The sequence below is a fragment of the Spermophilus citellus genome (genome assembly GCF_964194105.1).
Source record: "Spermophilus citellus genome assembly, chromosome: 17".
In the NCBI taxonomy this organism is placed as follows: domain Eukaryota; kingdom Metazoa; phylum Chordata; class Mammalia; order Rodentia; family Sciuridae; genus Spermophilus; species Spermophilus citellus.
In genome coordinates this window covers 70,927,899-70,953,200 of record NC_138199.1, presented here as the reverse complement: position 1 = coordinate 70,953,200, position 25,302 = coordinate 70,927,899, and the positions used below count along the sequence as shown (strand labels likewise).

Genomic DNA, 25,302 nt, shown 5'->3' with positions numbered 1-25,302 from the left:
AGGACAGAGATGCGCAGGGACGCGGGTGGAAGGCCTCCTCAGGAGACCTGGATCCCAGCTGTCATTCTGTGTGCCCTTGGCCTCCCCTGAACTGCCTGTCCTGCCAGGCTGCTGTGAGCCTCTCGTGGGCTCACGTTGACAGGTAAATGTCCTCTCCGGGTCCCATCAACGCACAGAATGGGGCCAAGAGAAGCCAAGGCTTCCATCCTGGGCCCTCTCATCCCGACCCTCAACCTCTCACCCGCTGTCGTCCAGGGTGGCCCCAGCGCGTGGAAACCCTGGGATCACGTCCCGCCCCTCCCAGCCCGCCTGGGCTCCAGGTGTCCCTCTCTCCTGCAGTGTTCACAGGAACAACAAACTAGGTGCGACAGCCTGGGAGGGAGCGGCAGGCTGGCTCCTGTCTCACAGAGCCAGCCTGCAGGACGTGCCCACCTCTCCTGCTGGGCTTCTGGTCCATGGGCATCCAAGGCCAGTGTGGCTCTGGAAAGGGTCGTTCTAGGAGAGGCCAGGACCATGCAGGGCTGTAGCAGGGGGAGGAGAAGCCTGTCTAATTAGAGCCTCAAATGCTCCTTTGAAAGCCTTTTCTGATGTTCCCAGCCCTGTGGGCAGGGGGGTGTAATAATAATAAAACAACATTTGCATAGGGATTTCGTTTACAAAGCACTTTCTCAGGGGTGGGAGGCGCTGTGGGGGCTGTGGAATCCTGGCGGGGAGGCGGCCCTGGCCTTGGGTTGGTTCCACCCTCCAGCCCAGCCTGCAGTGTGCGCGGGGTAAACAAAGCCCTATTCATCCAACTGTTCTGGTCCCCTGGCCTACGTTCCTTTCTCCCTCTCCCATGGAGAACTCACTTAGGGCTTGTCACTCAGGATAGAAAAGGGGCATCAGGAGTCCCAGAGGGAGGGGTGACTGGCACCCTGTGGGGCCCGTGCCCTCTGGCTCCACGCTCTGAATCAGAACACCCCCACTGCGGTTGGTTTGTGTAACTCTCTTGCTGCCCACGTTTGTGTCTTCATGTGCACGGTGTCAGCCCAGGTTTGTTGTGTCTGCAAATGCTGTGTGCATTGGATGACATGCAGAGATAAGCAGGTGCAGGTCTTTGCTAATCCCTTCCCACCTGAGTGGGAAGTGAGACTAAGGGACACAGTATAGGGCTCTGGGGCCACTGCACCTGCAGGGGTGGGAGGGCTGAGGCAGCTGGGTCCTCCTCCTGTACCACCCGGCTAGAGATCACTGGCAGTTAGCTGCCATCCAGCATCCTTGGAGTGGGGGGCGCACCAAGCCCTGGCCCCTTAAGGGCTGATGAGCTATATAGGGTCCACCTGTAGGGCCCTTGAAACCTACAGCAGGCCCAGCAGGAGACAGAAGATGGAGGAGGTCATTGCCGGGTTGGAGCGCCTCACCTTCGCCTTCGAGCAGGATGTGGAGCTGCAGAGAGGCACCGGGCTCCTGCCTTTCCAGGGCATGGACAGTGAGTGAGGGCAGCCCCTCTCTGCAGGACTCTGCTCAGCTCTCTCATGGCGGGGCCCCTTAGCTCTGCCTCTGGGTAACCTGTTTTCCAGATTGAGAGAGGCGGAGAGGTGACTCCACAGGAGGGCCCTGGCCTCCCCGTCTTTCAGGCTGGTCTGAGGCCCCTCCATCTCCTGTTTCAGAGCTGGGGGTTTAAGTTGAGGCTTGGAGGCTGGTCTGGAGGCTTCCAAAGGGCTGGAACTTGAGGGCTCACAGGCTGGAGCCGAGGGGTCATTTAGGTGGCCCTTGGTGGCAGAGGGGGTGAAGGTCCCACGCCCACAGCTGCAGGTAAGCTGTCTTCTCCTCTCCCTTCCCCCCAGAGTCGGCCTCAGCCATGTGCGTCTTCTTCGCTCAAGGGCTCTGTGGGAAAGGTGAGCTGGGGCAGGTCTGGGTTGGGCAGGAGCGGGGGGGCGAGCGGGGCCACACTGGGCTTGGTGGGGGCTCTGCCTGGTGGGGTAGGAAGTCCACTGTGTGCCCCATAAGGTGGAGAAACTGGGAGTGGGCAGAATTTGGTCTGTATTTTTTTATTTATTTATTTTTTTTTTGGTGCTGGGGATTGAACCCAGGGCCTTGTGCACACTACCAACTGCGCTACATTCCCAGGCCCAGAATTTGGTCTTATAGTAGGCCAGCCACAAGTGCGTGGGTAAACCGAGCAGCCTGCGGGCTCCTGCATTTGTGTCAGGGTGTCCAGGGCTGCCTGGAAGGGCTCTCCCTTCTTTCTGCCTGTGTGGGTGTTCCTGGGCTTCTGCCTGGGTGTCCAGGAGGCTCAGGCCTCCCTGTTCTCTCCCACTCTCCTTCTAGCGAGACAGTGCCATCCTCTCCCTCCAAGTCAGTGTAGAAACTGGTCAAGTGCCCCAACTACACCTTATGACTTCTGGTAGCTCTGGCCACCATCTTTGAAACGCTACAAAAATCAGCCACCACTTCTGTCCCACTCAGCCTGTGGATCAAGCCCCTCCCCCAAACACAGCCTTCTGGGGAGGCCTGACTTGCCCACGGGGGCAGGCTCCTGACTCCTCTTCTGTTTCATGGGCCACTCTGAAGCTCTTCCCATAGAAACAAGCAGTTGCCCCCAAATCTTGCCTCCCGTTTTAAGGGTTCCCAGGCTTCCTGGGGTCTGCCTATTGATCTAGGCCAAGAAATTCTTCATGAATTGGACCTGCTTGGGGGATCCCTGTGATTCTGTCCTAAGAAGCTGGGAGGCTGGAGGGGCCCAGGCAGGGAGGCCCTGAAGCCATATTTGCTCACCTGCCTTGTTTGTGGCCCTGGACAGTGTGGGTCGAGAAGGGAAATGGGCTCACTGGTCACCCAGGCCTCTGTGGGTCCACCAAGGACTGAGTGGCCAGTGGCTGGCAGTGACACCCTCTCTCCAAGAAATAAAGCGGTTATTGTGGACTGTCAGACCAAGCATGTCAATGGCCAGGGGTGGAGGGAAGGGGACTTGAAGAGAACACCTTTCCTGTCCCCAAGATTCCTTCAGAGTTGGCCATGCATGAGGCTGGCCCTTCTTAGAGGGTTAGGAACCAGGGTGTCTTTCTACCTGGGGGATGCCACCTTGGGAGGAAGATGAGGGGGTGTCTTTCTGCCTGGGAGATGCCACCTTGGGAGGAAGATGAGGTATAGATGTAACATTTCCAAAGTTGGCTCTTAAGTGGCCACATTTTTCCGGATCAGGAAGCTGAAGGTGTTTTTCAGAGACGTGAGTTCAGTCGGCCCTCAATGAGGACTTGCTAGGTGCCAGGTGGGCTGGGTGTGGGCCTCCAGGGCTACTCTCTGGTAGAAGGAGAGGGGTTCATGTTGGGGTGCGAGAGAGGCACCTGTCCCAAGCCTGGGGCTTCCTGAGGCTTGCCGCAGGGAGGTGTGCCAGGCAGAGGCGTGAAGTGGGAACTGCCATGCTCAGACAGCTTGCCCTGCATGGCACCTTGGCACTGTCCTAGTCCCTCCCAGGGTCCAGGTGGGATGCAGGGGGGCAGCTAGGGACAAGCCCTGCACCCCCTAGGGAACGCCTCGGAGGCTGAGGCGGGCCAGCTGTGGGCAGGTGGGAGCCTCGAAGTGGAGCACTGGTGTCTGCAGGGAAGCTCTGCCCCTTCCGGCATGAGCAGGGTGAGAAGATGGTGGTGTGCAAGCACTGGCTACGCGGGCTCTGCAAGAAGGGCGACCACTGCAGGTTCCTGCACCAGTACGACGTCACCAGGATGCCCAGGTGCTACTTCTACTCCAAGTTCGGTAATGCCCCGGCCTGGCTCATCCCCGCCACCTGGAGGGTGACGGGGGCGGGGTGAGTGGGAAGGAAGTAGGTTGGGGGGCAGGGCACCCACAGGGGCCAGGTGTGTCCCAGGAGACCAGCCAGGGCTGTCTGAGCCCCAGGTGCGTCTGCTTCCCCACAGCTTCAGACAACTGCAGCGTGCCACCCTGCCCTTGCCTGCCCTCACCTGTCCCCACCCAAGGGGACAGCGGCATTATTTCCCTCCCCAGTCCTGCCTGGCTAATGCACACCCAGGCTGACTGAAAGTAAGTCTCCAGGGAGCCATCCCCGACCAGGACTCCCCAAGCAGAGGCCCAGTCACGGTGCTTACCACACCCACAGGCACCACACCATCGCCCCCTCTCAACCATCTTGTGACTTCCAGCTCTTACTTTAGAAGAGAAACAAAACAAAACAAAAAACCTTTGTGTTGCTTCCATAAATGGAAAACTAGCATGACGTGTAAACATAAAACCTGAGGTTCGGAAGTCTGGCCCCTGAAATTATCTTGTGTGGTCAGGCCTGCTCCAGCATCTCACCTTCCTCCTGGCCTCAGTCCTTCTTTGGTCATCGAAGGGCTCTTTGGGGGAAACCGCAGCCCCCCCCCCCCCCCCCAGCTGGGGAATGGAGTGTGAGCCTGCTTCAGAGCCTGCCCTTCCCAGCAGCACCGTAGCTCAGTGCTTTACTGAGCCGGAAGATCATCCTTTAGGATGATCTAGTTCAGTGGGTTTCAAACTGTGTTCCAAACAGAGCGGCCAGCAGAGAGAGCTGTGTTGCGCACCCCTCGTTTAGGAGGCTCGGGGCCAGCTTCAGGCCACTTATGTGCGGAGCCATTCCCTGCCGGCTGATGGCAAGGCTCCTCCCAGGCCAATATTCCACTCCCAGAAGGTGAGGGCCACCCACTTCACAAGGACTGCCTGCATATCATTCTGGAAAGACAGGAATTTATCTGGGAGTCTGGGTGCCCCTGGTCCTTGCCTAAGGCTTTATCATTTTAAAATGTCACTTATGCATTCTCTCAATAATCCGCGGTAGGTTTCACTTGGGGATTAGACACTGTACTGTGCATGGAAACAGGAATAGGACCCAGTCCCTTTCTGCCCTTCAATAACTAATTGTAGGGAAGAGACATTTAAACTCATGACAACTGTAAGTAATCTATGGTTTTGTTCTTAGAGTAAATGAATCTCTAATATTGTATCAAAGTAATTATCATTATTCTTGGATATAAAGATTTTTAAAAATACTGCTAGGGGGGCGTGAGGGTCTAGGATATCCCAGGTCTTCCCAAACTCCTGGGACAAGTGACCCAGGTGTATTCTGAGAAGCCAAATGGAGACTGCGCTGCTGCTGCCACCTGCTGGCCATGCTCAGGATGCAGCGTCATGAAAGACCACACCATCCCCCAAACCCTATTGTTTCCTTCTAGCAAATGTTGGCCAGACTTGGGGGTGAGATCACTCCATGTCCTTAGAAGGTTGAAGTGCCTTCCGTCCCGGGCTCCTCTGGACCCCGGCCCTGCTTATTCCTCTGGATGTGTGTATTCACACCTATCCTGGATCAGCACTCTACCTGGTGATGTACACTGACCACGGGCAAATAAGCCCCTCCTCACTGTGAAGAACCTGGGTGAAAATAGACATACTTTGGCCCTCTGTGAGCACTGGTGTCCACGTTTGTGAAATGAGAGAGCCGGGAGTCTAAAACTCTCCAGATTCAGGGGCACTCTCTTTTCTAGGTGAAATCTTGCTTTGCCCACTGGGTAAAATGGATCTCTTTGGAGCCGTCTGAAAATTGGAATAGACACTGTGAATGAAGTTCCCTTCAGCTCTGAAAAGCACTGGGTTGTAGTGTCCCCCCACCCCGCAGTGGTACATTGGGAGCATTTACACATACATACTTGGAAGGAGGTGAGAATGGGTTGAATCTTCCTCCACAGATCTTCCTTCCTGAGCCAAGCCTCAGAGGGCGTTTACAGTGACTCCCGGACTTTTACAGTGCCTCAGGGCTGGTGGCTTTGAGGAGACCTGGTCCAATCTGCCGACAGGTTTGGTGGAAGCAGCACTCGGCTCTTGGCATTTCCACCCCAAGGAGCTGCCCCCGGCTCTGGAGGCAGCATAGGTTCCTTGGTGGAGGTGAAGAGAGGGCAATTTCTCCACCCAAAGTTCTTCTCGGGTCTCCTGCCACTTACCCCGCATCTCCTCTTTCTCCCTCCCCGCTATTTCCTAAGTGCCTTCTGTCCCGGGCTCCTCTGGACCCCGGCCCTGCTCATTCCTCTGGATGTGTGTATTCACACCTATCCTGCTAAGCAGACCTTGTAGGATCCGCTCTTCTTAGACTGCAGGAAGGATTAGGATTAGAAATATCTCGTTTTCAAACAGCTGCTGCTGACCAGTATATAAAGGCCAGCGGGCTTATGTGAGGGCCAAGGTCAGTGTGGCTGGCGAGGTGGGAGACCACGAGGACGAGCCTGCTTGTCCACCAGGAGTGCTGGAATTTTCAGGTGACTGCCACAACAAGGAGTGCACCTTCCTCCACGTGAAGCCAGCTTCCAAGTCCCAGGACTGCCCTTGGTACGACCAAGGCTTCTGCAGGGATGGTAAGGCCTTGAGGGACAGGGACACGGGATGGGGTCTGGGTCGGGCTCTCTACAGGGCAGGGGCCCGACCGCCCATGAGACAGCACTGCTGAAATCTCAGCAGAAGGCCCCCCTGTAGCTATCCCCCAGCTTGTGCTCCGGTGGAGGGACCCGCTGTGAAGTGCAGCCACAGGCTTCTCGGGGAAGGCTGACTGGGGTTCAATCCTACCTGCAGCACATTATGGGCTGCGAGACTTTGTACAAAGCAGTTTAGCCATGGAAAGCCTGGCACGGAGAGATTCTGTGTGTTCTTCTCACACCACTGGTCCCCATCCCAGCCCTCAGCTGAAAAGTATGACCCACATCCGTGTAAGTCCTAGAAGTCACAGCAACACTTCCCACCCTACCTATTTCAGGACTTGCCAGCTGACACCTGTCCCAACCCATACTGTGGTTCCTGTCCCCCCTCTCAGGATGGCTGGAACTGAGTGCTTTGGGCAGAACAGAAAGAACCAGATTTATGCATCTTGATCAAGTGGAGGAGTCTAGAACTGCACATGCCCTTGCCTGGGAGCTGTTTTGTGTCTCTCCCCTCTGGCTAAAGCAGATCTTTCTGGCTGGTTTCTCTTTGCCCAGCAGGTCCCCGGTGTAAATACCGCCATGTCCCCCGGATAATGTGTCTCAACTATTTCATTGGCTTCTGCCCTGAAGGACCCAAGTGCCAATTTACCCAGTACGTAAGATCTCTTGATTACCAACTCCCACCAGAGTGTGGGCCTGGCTTTCTGGGTCTAGACCCTCAGTTCCTCCGCTGGCTGGCACTAGAAGATTAGACACCTGGCAAGTGTCTACCTGCTGGGTTTTCTTGGCATTGCCACCCAACCCTGAAGGTCTCGGTGGCTGATGTGCTCCTGCACACCTTGCTAATGTGTGCTCTTGGCTGGGGACCGAGGTAGACCTCGCCACACTGTTCTAGGAATGAGTACAACATTTATTGCCCTTTCCCCCAGGCTCTGCAGTTCTCTCCCTTGCTCCCTGGCCAGGGTGAGGGACCCTTCCCTAGGGAGCCCTGAGATAGTCTGCAGCAGGCTGGTACAGGGAATGTGATGAGATGAGAGCAGATGGGAGGTTAGAGCAAGACTGTCATCTCTCCCTCTCTACTTCCTCCAGCCCCAAGATGAACCTCGAATTCAACCCGAGTTACACGAAGGTGAGTGTGGGCAGGCGGGGTGCCTGTGTCTCCCTCTCACTCTGCTCCCCAGTGCTGCCCTGTTTCAAGGGACCCTCACTCCCTCGTGTGATCGACGGGACCCGATCCTGTGGAAGGCACGTGTGGTCATGTATGAGGGGCACCTTCATGGGGTGGCTTCTCTCAGAACCTGCCGACCTCTAGATCCCCTGTGTGGGGTACACCACAGCCCAGGCCTTCGTCTTCCTTAGCTGGATAACTCAAGGGGGCTTTCTGTTACAGAAAATGGGGCCTGGCTCAGGACTTGGGGCCCAGAGTCAGTTTTCTGAATCAAGGTCATCCCTGATTCAGGAACATGCCTGGTGTCTAGGGACACAGTCTCTATATTGATTCCAAGCGAGGGCATACACCCTGTCAAGGGTCGGCCAGCTCCAGCCTGTGGCCCCCGACAGCCAGCTGCTGCTGCTTGTTCCACAGCTGGGAGTGTTTTTAAAGAAGGTTGGGGAAAAAACAAAAGAATATTTTGGGATGTGTGAAAATGATCATTTAGTGCCTGTGGGCGCTTCCACACTCACACACCGTCTCCTAGGGTTTGACTCTGGGGGTCCCCAGCAAAGGGGAGGAAGTCTCATTGCTGTGTGAGGCAGTGTGGGAGGCCGGGCTGGCAGTTACTTGAACCAGGGGAGGTGGGGACAGGTTGGCTTGATGCCATCTCCCAGGAGGGTGTTCCTGTTCTCAGGGGTTGGATTAGTTATGGGAAAGCACTTTGTTTCAAAGTGCGTCTGGCTTCCTCTCCAGCACGCCTGCTTGTCCTTCTACTTTCCTGCCATGTGTGGAACAGCACAAGGTCCTCTCCAAAGGCCAAGCAGACCTGGCCACCCAATCTTGAACTTCCAGCCTCTAGAACTGTGGGCTAAAAGTTATCGATTCTCAGGTGTTCTGTTACAGCAGCAGGTAACAGCCGAAGGCAGAAATGTTTCCGTGTGCTCTGGCTGTTCCGGAGCTTACAGTGGGAAGGGGTTGCAGCAGAGACCTGATGGGCTGAGGTCTGAATGTTTACTATTTGGTCTATTGGAAGTTTGCTGACCCCTGGTTTAGGTGGCTGAGTGCTGAATTGCCACCTAAGTTTGACAAGCAGGTGCAACTGGAGGCAGTTTCTGAGCTCTATGGGAAGGCAGCTTCCTGCCAGTTCTGAGCAAGACTCCTGACAGGAAACAGGACAGTCTGTGACAACTCTGGGGAATTGTAACACTGGGGAAGTACAATTTCTAACTTATCAAAGGCATGCTTTCTGCACTTAAAAGTGCAAATAAAGGCATTTGAGACCTGCCTTGATATCAAATGCCAGCACCCTGGCCTGCGTGTAGTAGCTGTCTGCACACAGGGTCTCTGCAGTAGGTGTCTCCTGGTGACCTCGCTCTCTCTGCAGCTTGTCAGGCCACGGGACTCAGCTCCTCCTGATTCTGGTGTAGAAGCCCACAAGCCCCCTTCACCAACTCTGGGCTCAAAAGCAGGGCCTGTGCTACAGGTGAGTGAGGAGTGGACACGCGCGGCTCTGTTTTGCTGAGGGCCAGGAGGGGATGGCCAGTTAGCTGGAGAATGAGACTCCTTGTCTGTGACAGACATAAAGCCATATTGAGGCTTAGGAATGTGAATCAAGAGAATGGGGCGGGGGAAATCGGTAAACCATATGTTATGATGTGGCGTTTCAACAACTGCACTCTAGCTGCATCTCCCATCAGATACGACTATTTGTTTTAAAGGCCAATTTGTGCCAGATATGGTGGCAAACACCTGTGATCCCAGCAACATGGGAAGCTCAGGTAGGAGGATCACAAGTTGGGAGGACAGCCTTGGCAACTTAGGGAGACCCTGTCAAAATTAAAAATAAAATGGGCTGGGGGTGCAGCTCAGTGTTAGCACTCCTGGGTTCAATTCCCACTACCTAAATAAATAAATAAAAGGCTAAGCTGAACATCATTTATAGTTTGCTGCCTATTCACCCACTCATTCTCTTTGTTATTTACACACACTTATTTCTTTAAGATTTGTAGGTCAGGGATAGAGTTTGGTATAGAAGGAAACACAGCAAGTTGGTTTTCTTCTTTGCCAACTTATCAGGCAGGCAGGAAAAAAAAAAAAATCCTATTTTTATGGAACAGCTTCTAAATTGTCCTGAGCTGTGTTCTACAAAGTTACGCCAAATGACAGGCAGGAGAGGAGGAACCCTGGCTTTCTTGTACACTTGACTTTATGGGCCTTTCAAAGTCCAGAGCCCCATTCTCCGTGTGTGTGTGGCTGGCCTTGACTTTGTCTTTTAGCCCTGGAATGATAAGCTTTATTCATGATCAGAATTTATTCTTCATAAAGCAGCCATCTCCTATGGTTCCCTGGGCAATTTAGGGGTTTTTCTTGAGATATGAATTTTCAAGATGTCATGCAATTCACTTTTTCTAGTGTCGGAAAACAGGCCACGTTGCTGTGGGGTTCGGTGAGACGTGGCCACCAGAGGCTCTGAAGAACCCAAGGCCTGGGGAACGGCAGATCCAGTGAAGGCACTCAAGAGCACGTGGTGGGATGCAGCTCACCACGTTTGGGGTGAGGCCAGCCCCAGCCTTGGGGCTGTGGGGCAGAGCCAGCCTGCCCTACGTGGGTGTGTGTCTTTCCATCCTGTGAACGAGCAGATAAAGCACCGTGGCAGGACTGAGTATGTGCATGTGGAATCTAGAGCTCCGGAGCATGAACACTGACAGCCGCGTTCTGTGCACAAGGCGCCCGCAAACAGCCTTGAGGCTGCTGTACACGTGATTAAACCCAATGGTTCTTTGGCATGAGTGCTGCTTCCCCGTGCGGCTTATTTTTTCTAAGTTGTAGACGGACACAATACCTTTGTTTATTGAACCCAAGTCTCACACATGCTACGCAAGCGCTCTGCCACTGAGCCCCAGCCCCAGTTCCCCTGTGCGGCTTCCTTTAAGGGGAATGCATTCTGTGCCTTAAGTGGAGGCTACAGGCAGGAGATGGTACACAAAAGGCTTGTCCTGGCGAGGTAAGGAAGTGACAAGGAATGCTCACTGTAATGCTATTTTTACTGTTATAATAAAAAAATGCCATTCGTTCCATTGGGAAAGAAAGGTGGCAGCTAAGTTGACTTGAAGGGACAGAGAGGAAGACAGCAATGGCAGGGGGTGTGAGATAGTCTTCCCCACCTTTAGGAGGCGAGTGGAGGGTGGGGTGAAGGTGGTGTGAGGGTGCAGGGGTCAGGCCTGGGGGTTTGGATGTCAGCTGGAGCCACCCAGGGCTGCTAACGTGGAAAGAGTGCCTCTCCACCAACAAATCCCTTGTTCTGGAATGTGTGTCAGCACACGTAGCAGGCTGTTGTATGGATGAGGACACCTGCTGGGCCCTCTGCCTAGGTGCAGGGCTTTGGGTCAGCTGCTGTGAGTTCCCACTCTGTCACCTGTGGCTGGAAGGAACAGACGTGCCGAGCCTCTGCAAGGCAGGAACGCTCTCCCCAATTTACAGTCCAAAGGAAGCACCAGGAAGCTGGTCAACCTGCCCAGCTGTGAGACTGTGCAGAAGGCGACGGACCAGCATTGTTTATTTTATAAAAACAAAAAGAGTAGTGACCTTAGTATGTGAGTTTCCACAAAGTACAGAAGAGCCTGTGGATGATACAACAAAGTGCTTTTATTTTCATATTGTGTGGTGCTGGGGACCACACCCCAGGCCTCACACATGCCAAGCCCATGCTGTAGCACTGCTACATCCTGGGCCCTGGAAATGATTTTATGTATCATTTTTAAAAAATTTATTTTAGTAGTTGTAGATTAACAGAATGTCTTTATTTTTTTATTTTTATGTGGTGCTAAGTATCGAATCCAGTAGCCCACACATGCTAGGCAAGTGTTTTGCCACAGAGCCACATCCCCATGATTTATTTATTTTTGGGGGTACCAGGGATTGAACTCAAGGATACTCGACCACTGAGCCACATCCCCAGCCCTATTTTGTGTTTTATTTAGACACAGGGTCTCACTGAGCTTTTTAGCACCTCAATGTTACTGAGGCTGGCTTTGAACTTGTGATCCTCCTGTCTTAGCCTCCTGAGCTGCTGGGATTACAGGTGTGCACAACCACGCCCAGCTCATCGTTTTATTTTTAATAGAAAAAAATGTAGTTTTTTTAGGTATTTTAGGTGTGACTTAGGATTCAACAAGAGCCAGTACCCGTCTTCATGGCCTCACACAAGTGCTCAGCAAGCTGCATCCTCACCTTCAGCCTGGGCATGCTGTGGCTCCCGTGCAGGATGTGGCGGGACTGGTCTGCCTGCAGGAGGCTCAGGGTGACTTTCCGGAGTTCCTGCTCTGCCCTGCCAGCTGGGCACTGCGGCTCACCCAGGGAGGCTCCTGCCAGTGCTGTAGAAGAGGCAGCACACAAGGAGGCTGTCTGATAAGGTAAATCACGTTAAAGCCATCTTTCGTCTTCACGGGGCTTTAAAAGAGATGGGTGGTTACGTGACCACCAGGAAGCACTCTGGTTTCTCCAGGTAGCAGAGTCTCACTCTCCACTGTTCTAGTTCTGAAAATCTCCTCTCTGTGGATGAAGCTTTCACCTGCCAGATGTGTGTGACTGGGGCTGGCTAGCAGGGGCAGTCTGGTGGATGTCTGTACAGAGGAACCAAAACACCTACCCTCACACCGCAAGTATAGGTCCACACTGCCACCTACAGCTAATCTGTGTGTCCCTTGGTTACGATGTCTGTTTAGATCCAAACCTAAGAAGCACCCGGTCATCAACTTCTTTCTACAATGCTTATTAAACCATAAGATTCCCTTTCAGGACTCATCGAAAGGTCTACATTATTTCCCCAGCCTAGAAGCCATCAGGGAGCAGATGAGGAAGCCTTTCTCTCCCTATAAGGGGAGTAACAAGTGCTACATGGAGATACTCCAGGGCCTTCTTTAAAACCACCCATGTTTATTTAAGAATCAATTTTATCTAGTTCAAAGAAATCAGATAACACAGTTTGCTCTTTGTGGCTACATTGAGTTAGATTCTTCTTGTATCTTATTTATTGGTACTAGGCATAGAACCCAGGGGCACTTAAACACTTAGCCACATCCCTCACCCTTTTTATTTTTTGAGACAGGGTCTTGGCAAGTTGCTTAGGGCCTCACTGAGTTGCTGAGGCTGGCTCTGATCTTGACTCAGTCTCCCAAGCTGCTGGGATTTCAGGTGCACACCTCCTTGCCTGGTGAGTTAGAATTCTTGATGCTGACCAGTGTCAAACAGAAAGACCTCATATTAACATAGGTAAGCTAAATCATGTTAAAGCCATTGTTCGTCTTCACGGGGGCTTTAACCCTTTGGGACCAATGGGTTGTGAAGTAGTTTCTTACATTTTTAGGAATGTAAGATATTTACTGTGATTAACTTTTTCATTAATGCTTCAGCATTCTGACTGCAAATGATACTAGCTTATTTAGTGAGGTTGATGTTCTGGATAAGAATCTTGGGGAGTGACATGCTGCCCTTGGGCTACCTCTGCGCCTGGGTGTGACGGGTGGCCCCAGGGGCAGAACAGGGCCCTACGGCACTAGAGCCAACTCAAGACAGGCTTCTTCTGTTGAACTGTTTCCTAGCCCAGGTGTCGAGAGCAGCGATTCCTGGCTCCCTTCCCTCCAGCAAAGAGGTCAGGTGCTGTGCTCTCTAGGGTAGGGGTCGGCACACTCTGTAAAGGGCCGGACAGTAAATATTTTCACTTTTGGGGGCACATTGATCTTGCTGCTACTATTTAATTTTGCTGCTATGTGAAATAGCCAGAGGTAATCCCTAACTAAACGAGGGGCTTCACTTAAAGGCACTGGCTGATCTGAGTTGGGGCTGCAGGAGTCTGTTGTTCCTGCTGAGGGATCAGGAAAAGATGGCAGTGTAGTTTCTGACCTTGTGGGCAAAGAGGAGGTGTGGAGGGAATTCCTGTGTTTCATTAAAGGGAGATAATTAAGGAGAGACACGAGGCCCTTTCTAAAGAGAAACTGTTCTGGGGCTCTAGTGAGTTTGGGCACCCTCTTATCCTCGACTGTGACCTTTCCTCGTGGACAATTCTTGTTTATGGAGCCACCCTTCTGAGTACCTTTTCCTTAACTATGAGAATTTGCAGCAGAATTAAATCTAAGCCACTTGAGGGAGGATGGAGCAGACTGAGAGTCCAAGTTCTGAGGAGAGAAAGAAAGCAATGAGCACACATACATACGGGCCCGGGAGAGCAAGCCTGCTCTTGCATGGCTGTGCAGGAGCTGGGGAGAGGGCCTGACCTCTGTGTCTTGCACAAGGATGTCGCAAGCAAAGCCGAGAGACGGAGGTATGCATAGCCTGGGCAGTGTGCGAGGCCAGCTGGCTTGTGCTGTAGTGGGTTGGAGAAACGGCTTCCCACTTACACCACCTCATCCCTGTCTGCAGATACCCATGTTACTGTTGGGGACTGAACAATTGGACATTGAGTATTTTCCCCCTGTACTCGGGCTTGAACCCAGGGGCACACTACCACTGAGCAGAGCCCTTTTACTTGCTAAGTTGTCAGGGCTGCCTGGGATGTCCGATCCTCCTGCCTCAGGCTCCCCAGGAGCTGGGGTCACAGCGGGCGCCACTGCACTGGCTCCACTCAGTACTCTGATGAGGGGAAGAGGCCCAGGCTAACACTGACAAATGGAAAGGGCCGTCTGTCATTCACAGATGCTCGGGAAGGGATGGGGTGGGATTCTGAAGTCCCAGGAAGAGATAATAAAAGGAGAGCCGTGCTCATTGCCGCACTTGCTGAAGATGCACAAAGGTACCTCAACATTCTGTTGGTTTGCTATTTTAAGCAGCTTAGGAAGCATTTGCAGGAGTATTTAAGTGCCCTTTCCACAGACTCCCTGCCCCTCAGACACAGCCTCTGTACACTTCTCTCACCTGCCAAGGTCTGCTCAAGGGCCCAGAGGCTCAAAGGGCAAGGGCCTCCATGTAGGCTTATTTTCTGCCAATTTGGACAGTGTCCTTTGTTAGTATATAGGGAGTCTCTAGTATCTCCCATAAACAAATGGCAAAACACCAAGGTTTAGAAAACAACTTTAGGGAGAAAGATTTAAAGCGGAGATACTGCTTTTTAATGAGAACTGAGAAGTAGCGTCTTAATTTAAATGACCCACTTTTTCATCTTCACATCATTTTGAATAACAATTTCATGATTAAACAAAAAATGGTCTTTTAAGTAATTCAGTCACTTTTGAAAGCAAGCCAAAGAAACCTCAGACAGAACCAGATCATCTACCTTAATAAAATGTGCTTTCCACGACTGTTTTAGATTCCAGTGACTTTATTCTCTGACTCCCCCTCCTGCTGCGTAGGCATCGCCCGGCTCCTGAGGCTCCAGACTCTGGCTTCAGTGGTGTCCAGTGAAGGTTACTTACGCCAGCGCTGCAGCTCTTTGGACAAGCAGAGATAAACGTAAGGACCCAAGAGGCCACCTCTATGGATGTCTTCTTATGCCTCCACAGATCATTCCGTTCTTATTTTACAAATATGGGAATAGTCTTGGACAAAGAGAAGTTTTTGCTTCATGTTCTCAACTTTGATTTTGACAGGTGACAAACATCACATCTACCAAACATCTAACTAATCCCTTTCAAGGGGCACAACTGTAGGGAAGCCTTTTTCTCTGGGAGGAAGGACTTGCTTTTGGATCTGCTCACTTAACTTCTTATTGATGGTCTGGGATCTCAGACTGGCTGGCAGCTCTGCCCCGCCAGTCAGCACATGGGGGGCCACGGCTTACTCCTGAGGCATGGCCTGTCCCTTTACCTAGCCCCAAACATTCAATCAGATTCAAATCCTGACTTTTTAAAACAAGAAGTTCTGATGGGAACAGTGGCGAATGCCTGTAATCCAGCGGCTCGGGAGGCTGAGGCAGGAGGATAGTGAGTTCAAAGCCAGCCTCAGCCAAAGCAACACGCTAAGCCACTCAGTGAGACCCTGTTTTTAATAAAATACAAAATAGGGTTGGGGATGTGGCTCCGTGGTCGAGTGCTTGAGTTCAATCCCCAGTACCCCCCATCCCCAAATAAACAAAAAAACAAAAAGAAATCTTGTTATCCAGTTTGTGAATATGGTGGCCTTTAGTATACAATATTACCTTACTTTTATACTGAAAGCTTTCATTTGAAAGTGTCATTTTTTTTTTCTTTTCTAAACTGTGGGAAAATATTGCACTTTTCTGATAGCATTCTATAATGTCCTCTTTTAAACTATAAGAATCTGTTTTTAGGCTGGGTGCAGAGGCACACACCTATAATTCCAACCATTTGAGATGCTGAGGCAGAAGGATTACAAGTTCAAGGCAACTTAGCAAAACTCTATCTCAAAAACAAAAAGGGCTTACGATATAACTCAGTGGTATAGCACTCTTGGGTTCAATCCCTAACATCCCTGTACCATCAACAACAAAACCCCCTATTTTTATAGAATAATACTTTAAAAGGGGAATGAAATTCTGGTATTTTCCTTCTGGTTAAGACTTGGTGCAGCTGAATCTCAAAACTAGAGTGAAAGTTGTGTCCCTGTCCCTTCCTCTCTTCTGGGGCAGAAAGCTGTTTCGTTTCAGTGCTAAAAAGGAGCTCGTAAGTACCAAGGAAAGTGCCTTTCCTTTAGCAGGAAACAGCTTAAAGGAGAAAAACACGACCACCAGACCTCCAGTGACCACATTAAATAGTGGACAAGAGCAATTATGTGAATTCTGGTCAAATCTCATACATGCCATTATAAACAAAACCTCTAATAAAAACTGCCAACACCCAGGCAATAGCTCATTCACTAGGTGTCCTTGATACGAAAAGCCACTTGGAGAATCCCCGGCACTTGCTACAACGGGATGCGACTTGTCATTTTGCTAAAACTGCAGAAAGGCTTACTCAGATGCTGGAAGCTCCAGCTACAGCAGAGGATGAAGTACCCCGTGAAGAGCATAGTGATGCCACCAATCCCACTCTTCTTCACCGTGGTGTTGCACCTGATCCAGCCTGCGCAGAGAGAAGCGTATCTGTCACCCTGAGCCAGAACCATAGCATTACCTCCGTGTTCATCAAGTTACCCATTAGTGCAGGTGATGGAACCTACACAGGTGAATATAATATAGACATGAACCTTAAACAGATGAAAAGGCTAAAATATAAAAGACTTTAATAAATTCCAACCACTTATTCTTGTGTTTGGGATTGGTTAACATCTTTAAAGGGGCGGGGACCAATGTGACTGGTTAACCTGAGGGTAGTGTCTTTCTGTCCTTGGAAGGAGGCTCAGTCACTGTGGGCAAGGGAGGTGGGGACAGGTGGCAGCACGAGGAAGGGCAGGGTTAATAACTGGCTGCTGCTGCTTCTGCAGAGCTTTGGTGCTTGCCATGTGTCCAACTCCAAAATGAAAATGACGAACAGATGACAGCCATGATTTTCCCTTTTCCTCTGTTTGCTTTATAGCAAGTAAGAACACCTGAAGCCAGCAATGGACCCCCAACAGTTAAAAGCTCCAGCCTCGGGGCTGGCGATGTGGCTCAAGCGGTAGCGCGCTCGCCTGGCATGCGTGCGGCCCGGGTTCGATCCTCAGCACCACATACAAACGAAGATGTTGTGTCTGCCGAGAACTAAAATAAATAAATGTTAAAATTCTCTCTCTCTCTGTCCCCCTCTCTCTCACTCTCTCTTTAAAAAAAAAAAAAAAAAAAAAAAGCTCCAGCCTCACCTTTGTGCACGGCTCCCAAGAGCCTCCTCAGAGGAAAGCTGGAGGTGGTAAGCCTGGCCGGGGGCTCCAAACTCCTTAAACCCGTCGAACTTCTTCCCAACAAAGGAACTACGGTTCCAAACAGAAGTCACTGTGATAGTTGGTCTAGATTCACCCCTTCCCCATCATTCAGTGTCAAAGGTTCCCAGAGCTAGCCCTCAGAAAAGCTCACTCAAACAAGTGCATGAGTGAGCTCCGCACTGAATTGTAGGTAAGTGTTGAAAGTCAAATTTATTCCAGGTCAAAGAAAGTATTTTCAGAAGGCCAAGGAACTCCCTGGCAATCAGGACCTTATAATTATTTTTGACTGATGAATATACTGTCCAGATAATCCACATACACATGCTTAACCAAATGAACTACTTGTGAAGTTCTACCAGCTGCTGAACTAATTTTAGCAAAGAGTATGATTTTCAACTAGAAGTTGAATATTCCTTACCTGGAATACTGGGGTATGCAGAATTACTTTGAATTTTTCAAAATCAGAAATATATGCATATATAATGAGATATTTTTGGGACAGAACCAAGATCTAAATGCAAAATTCTTATTTTTGGGGGGTGCTGGGGATGGAACCCAGGGCCTTACTGCAAGCGAAGCATGAACTGACCTGAACTGACCACTGAGCTCCAACCCTACCCCCGAAATTCATTATCCACACAGTCTGAATGTACCTGTTTTTTTTTTTTTTTTTTCTGGATATGCTGAGATTGAACTTGAGGTCTCACAGTTGGTAGGTGCTCAACTCATGTTGGCACTCAAAAAGCTTCAGATTTTAGAGCACTGCTTTCTACAGCTAATATGCCTCTACTCCCCCCACTGCTCTTACTGGCTAGCCAACCTTTCTGCATGTCTGACATGGGAAAAATCAGCAAAGGGTACTTGTTAACATTTTCTGCACCTGTTTTTCTCCATGTTTAATGATAGGTAATTTCTACTCTGGTCTTGGTTTGGCTCATCAGAAGAAAGGATAAATTGAGCAAATGATGCTGACAGATTTAGTAGGTGTAGTAAAGTTGCTGTGGATGTAAAAATATTAATCAAATGATTGTTACATTAACTTCTGAGAAATTATACAGATGGTTTCCCTGCAATGTGAAAGTTAGTCTCCTAAAAAACAAAAGCCTGGCTGGGTGTGGCAGCACACACTTCTTATCCCAGTAACTCAGGAGGCTGAGGCAAGAGGATTGTCAAGTTCAAGGCAAGCCTCAGCAACTTTAAAAGACCTGTCTCAAATAAATAAACAAACAAACAAATAAATAAAAGCTGAAATGCTGGGGAGCTCAGGGGTAAGGTGTTCCTGAGTTAAATCGCTAGTCTCTAAATAAATACGTGTTAGTGTTGTAGCTCAGTGGCAGAGCACTCCTGGGTTCAAAATTCCCTTTGTAGTAAGTCCATGAAAACTCTTCTGGCTAAGCCTCAGAAGATGACTGCAAATGCTGCTGCCTCTTATTCCTGACCACATGTGACTAAGCTGCATGCTCAGAACGGCCAGTGTGCCCCAGCAGGTCCCGTTCTAGGCTACAACACATGCGTTTCTCTTAGCCAGGAGAACTTCTGGCTCTAGCCCATTTCATCAAAACGTCACGATGGTCTCTCATGCTCTCAGGCCTAGGGAGCCCTAGCATCTAGTATACCCACTCAGGTCAGATGTACGAGAACTAGTTGCTGGACCACTTTTCCTGATGTGGAGAAGTAGATCGGACATAATCCTGAGGCCCATGGTCCAAGGAGAAGAAACGCTTCCTGGAAAAGCTTGGCAAATACCACCAGGGAATGTTATGTGCCCATCATTAACTGGAAACTGATCTGGGAAGTGATTTTTCCTTTCTGAAACTCAGTTTCCTCATTTCCAGAAGGAGGTAACCCCAACCTTCTAGGGCAGCAAGACATCCCTCGAGGCCTGTGCAGGCCTGCAGCGTCATGCTTGACACACAGGGAACTCAATGACCGTGAGCTCCTTGGCCCTGCCTCTAGGATGGAAGTAGCGAGCTGGCTCCTATAGAGGAGAGGCCAATGGCTTTCCCAAGGTCTTGTCCCAGCAAAGGAGGCCGCAGCCTATTCCTTTCTGCAAGTTCATACATGAGGCCCTGGCTTCAATCCCCAGCATAGTATTAAAAAAAAAAAAGGATAATTAGAGGTCAGACAAGTAGCAGTTTAACGAATATGTGATCATTTGCAAAATATACCAGAAAGGGGAAAAATATCTCCTTTTTGAGGAGGAAACATCGGTTTTACAGGGGCAAACCTATTCTGAGTTGTTACAGGTCTCCTATAAAGACAGCCTGAAAGTACCAATGACTAAGACACAAGGGAGAAGGATGCTACTTTATACCCCTAAAAAGTCTTACAGAAAAGGCTTCCTGGTGAGCACAATGACAAAGCTTTGTTTAGTAATAAAGGTGAGGTCCTGCAGAGAAAGGCAAGGATAGCTGAAATGGGTCAGGATCGTCCTGGCTCCCACTTGGGCCACCTCCCCCCAAACTACCTAGACAGCTACTTAAAGAGATGACAATCAAGGTCAGTTTCAATACCTGTGTCTCTTCCCAATCCTTCGGACCCCATCTTTCAGATCTTGAGGCTCAACTGCTGGCTCTAATCTTGGTTCCTAAGCTCTATGGCCCAGTTCTTCCAATGCACAGACTTCTACCCCGTTCCTGCCACATGCTCATTCCTGGTCCCTCATCTTCCTGGTCCATCTCAGTCTCCACTTCCAGCTATGTGACTCTACTGCCACTTCTCTGTCCAGTTTTAACCCCTCGTACCCCTAACTCCGCAAACAGGTTCTGCTACTTCCTCTGCTACTCCAAACCTGCAGATGTTGCATTTGACTATAAACTTGGAATTTATTTTCTGTGCAACCTGGTCCTGACTGAATTTTAGACCCAGTGCTTGTTCTATTTAGGTGAATTCAGCAGTCTTTATCCATCCACTTTCTACCAGTCAAGCCTCTTCCTGATGCAGAAACTCAACTGCTCTAGAGTATCAGCTTGCCCTAATTCAATAGTCAGCCCTTGTGGGACAAACAGAGAATGATAAATCACTACTACTGACCCCTTGAGCAAGAAGTAATGTTCTCATAACCGTTAAGACCACCATCAAAGCCAAGCATGGTGGCGCATGCCTGCAATCCCAGCAGCTCAGGAGGCTGAGGCAGGAGGACTGCAAGTTCAAAGCTAGCCACAGTAATAGCAAGGCACTTAGCAACTCAATGAGACCCTGTCTCTAAATAAAATACAAAATAGGGCTGGTGATGTGGCTCAGTGGTAGAGCACCCGAGTTTAATCCCTGGTACACCGCCCAAAAAAGAGATCACCACCAAGACTGTCTTAGTAAAAATAAGCTGTATAAATGAAAATATTAGTGTTGTTCTTTTTTTTTAATATCTATTTTTTAGTTTTAGATGAACACATATTTTATTTTTATGTGGTGCTGAGGATCAAACCCAGTACCTCATGCATAGTAGGCGGGCACTCCACCACTGAGCCCTAGCCCTAGAATTCTGTTCTATTTTAAAAAATACCAGATTCCGGGATGGGCTGGATGGCCCTTGAAAATGAGCTACTTTACCTTGTGAGACACTTTCTCCCTGAGGACTGGAGAGCTGGGGCTTCTGGGCCACTGAGTTCCAATACTGAGGCTTCCCCGGCAATACCCCTAGTCCAAGATAACCAGGATAGAGCTCTGGAAACCACTCCAACCCCATGGAGCTAGGAAGCCTCTTTCTTTCAGCAGTACCAAAATAACTGATTAAGGAGCTTTTAGAAAATGGATGCTGAGCTGCATGCAGAGACTGCGGGAACCCAGTGTACAATGCTGGGGGCCCATAGCCAGATCTGGGCTCCAGAATTCGTGCTTCAATCTCAGCTAATAATTTTTCACCAGGAACCTGCTGATGATTGCAGAATTGTGCTTTCTCTTCTTGAAGAGATTTTATAGCCAGCGAAACAAGACTTTGATTATCTGACTTTGATGCAGAAAGAAACTCACTGTAAGGCACCTCCTGTGGAGTGAACAGAATTGGAAATGGACCTGCATCTTCCAACTTCCCCTCTGAGGCTGAAGCGCCAGTGTTAAAGTGCTCAGAGCCATGGCTCACGGGGGCCTGCTCCTGCACTTCTGTGGCAGACCCACTTCCCTCTGCATTCCCTTTGCTCCCACAGGCTTCTGCTCCAAGGCCAAGTCCTTTTCCTTGGTTCTCCTTGACTTGGATTTCACCTAATGGGCTAACATGAAGACCCACAGTGGGTGATGCTGACTTCTTTTCCAGAGTCTCAGTGTCACCATCTTCAGCAGAGGCTCCTGGGAGGCAACCTCTTCCTCTGGAATGTCTTTCTTTGCTCCACATGGATACTCTTAATCTTTGAACTCCTTTGCTCAGATTCCTTGGAGAACAATGATTATCAGCCATGGATACATCTATTAATTTAACTGGAAGCCCTTGTCCTTGGGGATCAATTGTGTCTGACTTCAGATTAACAGAAGTGGCTTGTACCTCATCAGGCAGGGCTGAGGAGTATTTTCTATCTTGATTTGACAAAGAAAGTTCCACTGGGCCAACCAGTAAAGCTGCTTCCATTTCTGAAGGATCACATCTACTTCTCTCTGATTCAAGCCAATCTTGGGCAAGTTCTCTTTCAGCAGAGGTGTTATCTGATGCATCAAGCCGAGCCTTAGTTTCACCTTGGGAAGCTGTCTTTGGTTCAGTGTGCTCTGGCACTGTCAAGGACAGCTGGCTTTGATCCTTTGCAGTATTTGCTTTTTCTGGGCCAACAGTTGATAGTGAAGACAGCAACAACTGTTCTGATTTGTCCCTTGTCAGTTTGGTATTTCTTTCCTCACTCTCTGTCTCTAACTCTCTCCCTTTAGTTTGAATTAAGTCCTTGGTTGGCCCCTTCATTTTTTTAGCACGTGGAAGTGTAGCTGTCTTGGATGGATAAACTTTCTGATCAGCAGATATGGTTGGTTCTCTCATCTTACAGTGTGGCAAGTGAGATTTTAATCGCTTAAATGGCTTCTTACAATAAGGGCACACTTCCATTCTGGGTGGAAGATCACGCATCCTCTTCCTGAAAAAGGCAAACATGAGAAGTGAGGAGCACAGAGCTTGTAAACACCACTATTTGATATATGTGTTTTACCTTTTAAACTCATTTGGAACACCTAGGTTAAAGGAAACTTTAAAATGTTGTTTTCATTCATTCTTTTTTGTATTGAGGCAAAACCAGAAGACAGAGCTTGATATTAGAATAAATATTCCTGGTTCTATTTATGCTTAGTATTTTACTTTTTCTTAAAGTCTTCTAGAAATCTGTTATAGAAAAGACAAAGAGATTTTTTTCAATATTCCTAACAAGAAGATAACTGTTATGATTTAGATATGGTGTCCCCCAAAACCTCAGGTGTGAGACAATTTAAGAAGGTTTAGAGAAGAAATAATTGGGTGATAAAAGTCTTAAGCCAATTAGTGAATGAATCCCCTGATTAAGTGGTAATCGTAGTGGTGGGGTGTGGTTAGAGGAGGTGGGAATTGGGGAGTGGCTTTGGGGCATATATTTTGTATCTGGGGAATGGAGACGGACTCTTTCTGCTTCTTGTGAGCTGCTTCCCTTTGCCACACTCTTCCGCCATCATGTTCTGCATCACCTTGAGCCCTGAGGAATGGAGCTGGCCTTCTATGGACTGAGCCCTCTGAAACCTCGAGCCCTCTAATAAACTCTTCCTCCCCTACAATTGTGCTGGTTGGGTCTTTTAGTCATAGCAGAAAAAAAAAAAAAAAACTAATCAAAACAGTAACTAAGACCTAAAGACTTATATCTAATAAATTAGTGGTTAGTGTAAGGAAAAGATGACCAAAACACCAACCAGAATAAAATGTTTATTTGCTTATATTTTTTGTTATTGCTAAGCAACTGGATGTTACATGAAAATAAATTGTTTAAAACCCATTAAAGAGCTAGGTGCAGGAGCACATGCCTATAAACCCAGGGACTCAGGAGACTGAGGCAGAAGGATCACAAGATTGAGACCAGCCTCAACAAACTGAGAAAGGCCCTAAGCAACTAAGTGAGACCCTGTCTCAAAATAAAAAAAATATCAAAGGGCTGGGGATGTAGCTCAGTGGTGAAGCACTCCTGGGTTCAATTCCCAGCACAAAAAAAATTACATTATTCAAGGATGGAAAAGTGACCAATTAAACTCAGGTCAGGATCCAAAAATTATTGATTAGAGCAAAGGTTTCAAAAGCAATATATGATGCCAAGCATGATGGTGCACACTTGTAATTTCAGCAATGTGGGAGGCTAAGGCAGGAGAATCACAAATTCAGGGCAAGCCATAGTGAGACCATCTCAAAAAAATAAAAAAAAAGTTTGTAAGATCCATTGCAGTGGAAGAGGAAATTATCAGAATTCCCATTATCTAGATATAAAAAATGAAGCTCTACAAAATTTAGCATGTTAGTAATATGCATGTACATACATGCATATAAAATGTACATGGGCTGGGGTTGTGGCTCAGTGGTAAAGAGCTTGCCTAGCACGTGTGAGGTCCTGGGTTCAATCCTCAGTACCACATATAAATAAATAAAATAAAGGTATTGTGTCCAACTACAACTAAAAAATAAATATTAAAAAACCCCACAAAACTGCAAATGTACACATAATGCACAAACACCTATGTGAAGAGACATGGTCCCCAGTTTTGCACTCAAAGTTTGTATTATGACAATTATTGACAAATTTGCTTCATTTAACATCTTTGTTAAACATATACTATGTAAAAAGTTTTAACGCGCTTACACCGTGCATTGTTTACACCTCTTTGATATACTCTAAGAGTTGAGAAAAGAAAACGTTTAATTCCAGAGTTCATTTGAAAGTTACTTCTTTTAAAAACCTTTCTGTTCCTATATAGTTCCAGAGGGCAGGGAACGCCTATCCTGCGTTCAAAACCCAGCACTGAGCCTGGCATGCAACATGATGAATGAATTCTTCCTCTAAACATAATTGCACCGTACCGCAATTGAGACTATCATCTGGCCGTTACATAGATCAGAAAGCAGAATCTGAAGTCACAAAACAAATATCCACGTAAGCTACACGAAGTCATGCAAAACGAAACCGTCTCCTGCCAGTTGTGCCCAGCGACGATTCTTTCTTCGGAAGAACACGCTGACAGTATGTTGGAAGCCACGGACCGTTTACTTACCAAACACCGCCGGAGCCATCTCGTCGGAACCGAGAGACTCCGTTGGACGGGTCGGCCTCCACAGCCCTCCCGCCTCACCCACCTCCGGGAGGACCTCGGCCTTCACACCGCGCCGTCTCCCCGCGGGCGGGCGCCTGCTCTTACCCGAGCTCCTCTAGCAGAGGCGGCGGCTAGTTCTGCGGCTGCTTCTGCCGGATCCCATGCTTTCTCTCCAGCGCTCCGTCGGGCCGAGGAGACTTTACCGCCAGTCTGTGTAAGACACCGGACGGTGTAAGAGTTAACTGGACAACACGCGCCGCGGGGAAACGCGGCACCGGACGTGGCCGCGGCGGCGAGTCGGGCTCGGCAGCCCCGCCCACCTACTCACCCATCTCCGCGCCCCCGGCCGCGGGCACCTCTTCGCCCCGCCCCCTCCAGCAGGTGGGCGGAACCCGAGGGCTCAGTGGGCCTCTCCGCCTCGCCGCCCCGCTCGAGCCTCGGGTCTCCCCTCCAGTCCTAGAGCGCGGGCCGTGGGAAGCAGCTTCACCCTTGGGGACTCGCCGCCGAGCAGCGTCGGCACCTCCGCACACCTGAAAGTCCGGGCAGCGCCGCGTCGACCCTGGGCAGCCGGCGTGCGCCTTCCAACCCCCAGACCCGGGACCCGCGGCAGGCATCCGCGCCGCTGCCTGATGGGGCCCGCCTAAGTCTTCTGAAGCGTTACCAAACAGGGATTCAATTAAAACACTTGTGTCGATTACTGTGGCATAAGTTAATGTATTTTCA

The 25,302-nt window shown here is 49.6% G+C and overlaps 2 protein-coding genes across 10 annotated transcripts in view; one reads left to right on the top strand and one right to left on the bottom strand.

Moving 5' to 3' along the window:
* Positions 1-1,365: 1,365 nt before the first annotated feature.
* On the top strand, positions 1,366-9,149 carry CPSF4L (cleavage and polyadenylation specific factor 4 like; the record flags this gene model as incomplete). Its single annotated transcript, XM_081271785.1, has 8 exons — positions 1,366-1,468; positions 1,827-1,877; positions 3,583-3,735; positions 6,258-6,353; positions 6,972-7,065; positions 7,503-7,542; positions 8,951-9,049; positions 9,144-9,149. 8 exons carry the CDS (start codon positions 1,366-1,368, stop codon positions 9,147-9,149), a joined length of 642 nt encoding a protein of 213 aa, XP_081127911.1.
* A 2,066-nt stretch (positions 9,150-11,215) lies between these two features.
* Positions 11,216-25,302, bottom strand: part of MTNAP1 (mitochondrial nucleoid associated protein 1) — a 14,221-nt gene continuing 134 nt past the window's right edge. Inside the window, exons 1-7 of one of the 9 annotated variants that reach the window (XR_014019331.1) lie at positions 24,936-25,289; positions 24,685-24,899; positions 20,902-22,400; positions 17,293-17,400; positions 16,470-16,577; positions 14,834-14,987; positions 11,807-11,939 (exon numbers count right to left, since the gene is read on the bottom strand). Coding sequence is in view for 7 of the 9 variants with exons in the window: in XM_081271039.1 (XP_081127165.1) it covers positions 11,734-11,939; positions 16,470-16,577; positions 17,293-17,400; positions 20,902-22,393 (1,914 nt within the window). In the remaining 2 variants the exon portion in view is untranslated. The other 8 variants (XR_014019332.1, XM_081271044.1, XM_081271038.1 and 5 more) reach the window with 8 other exon arrangements.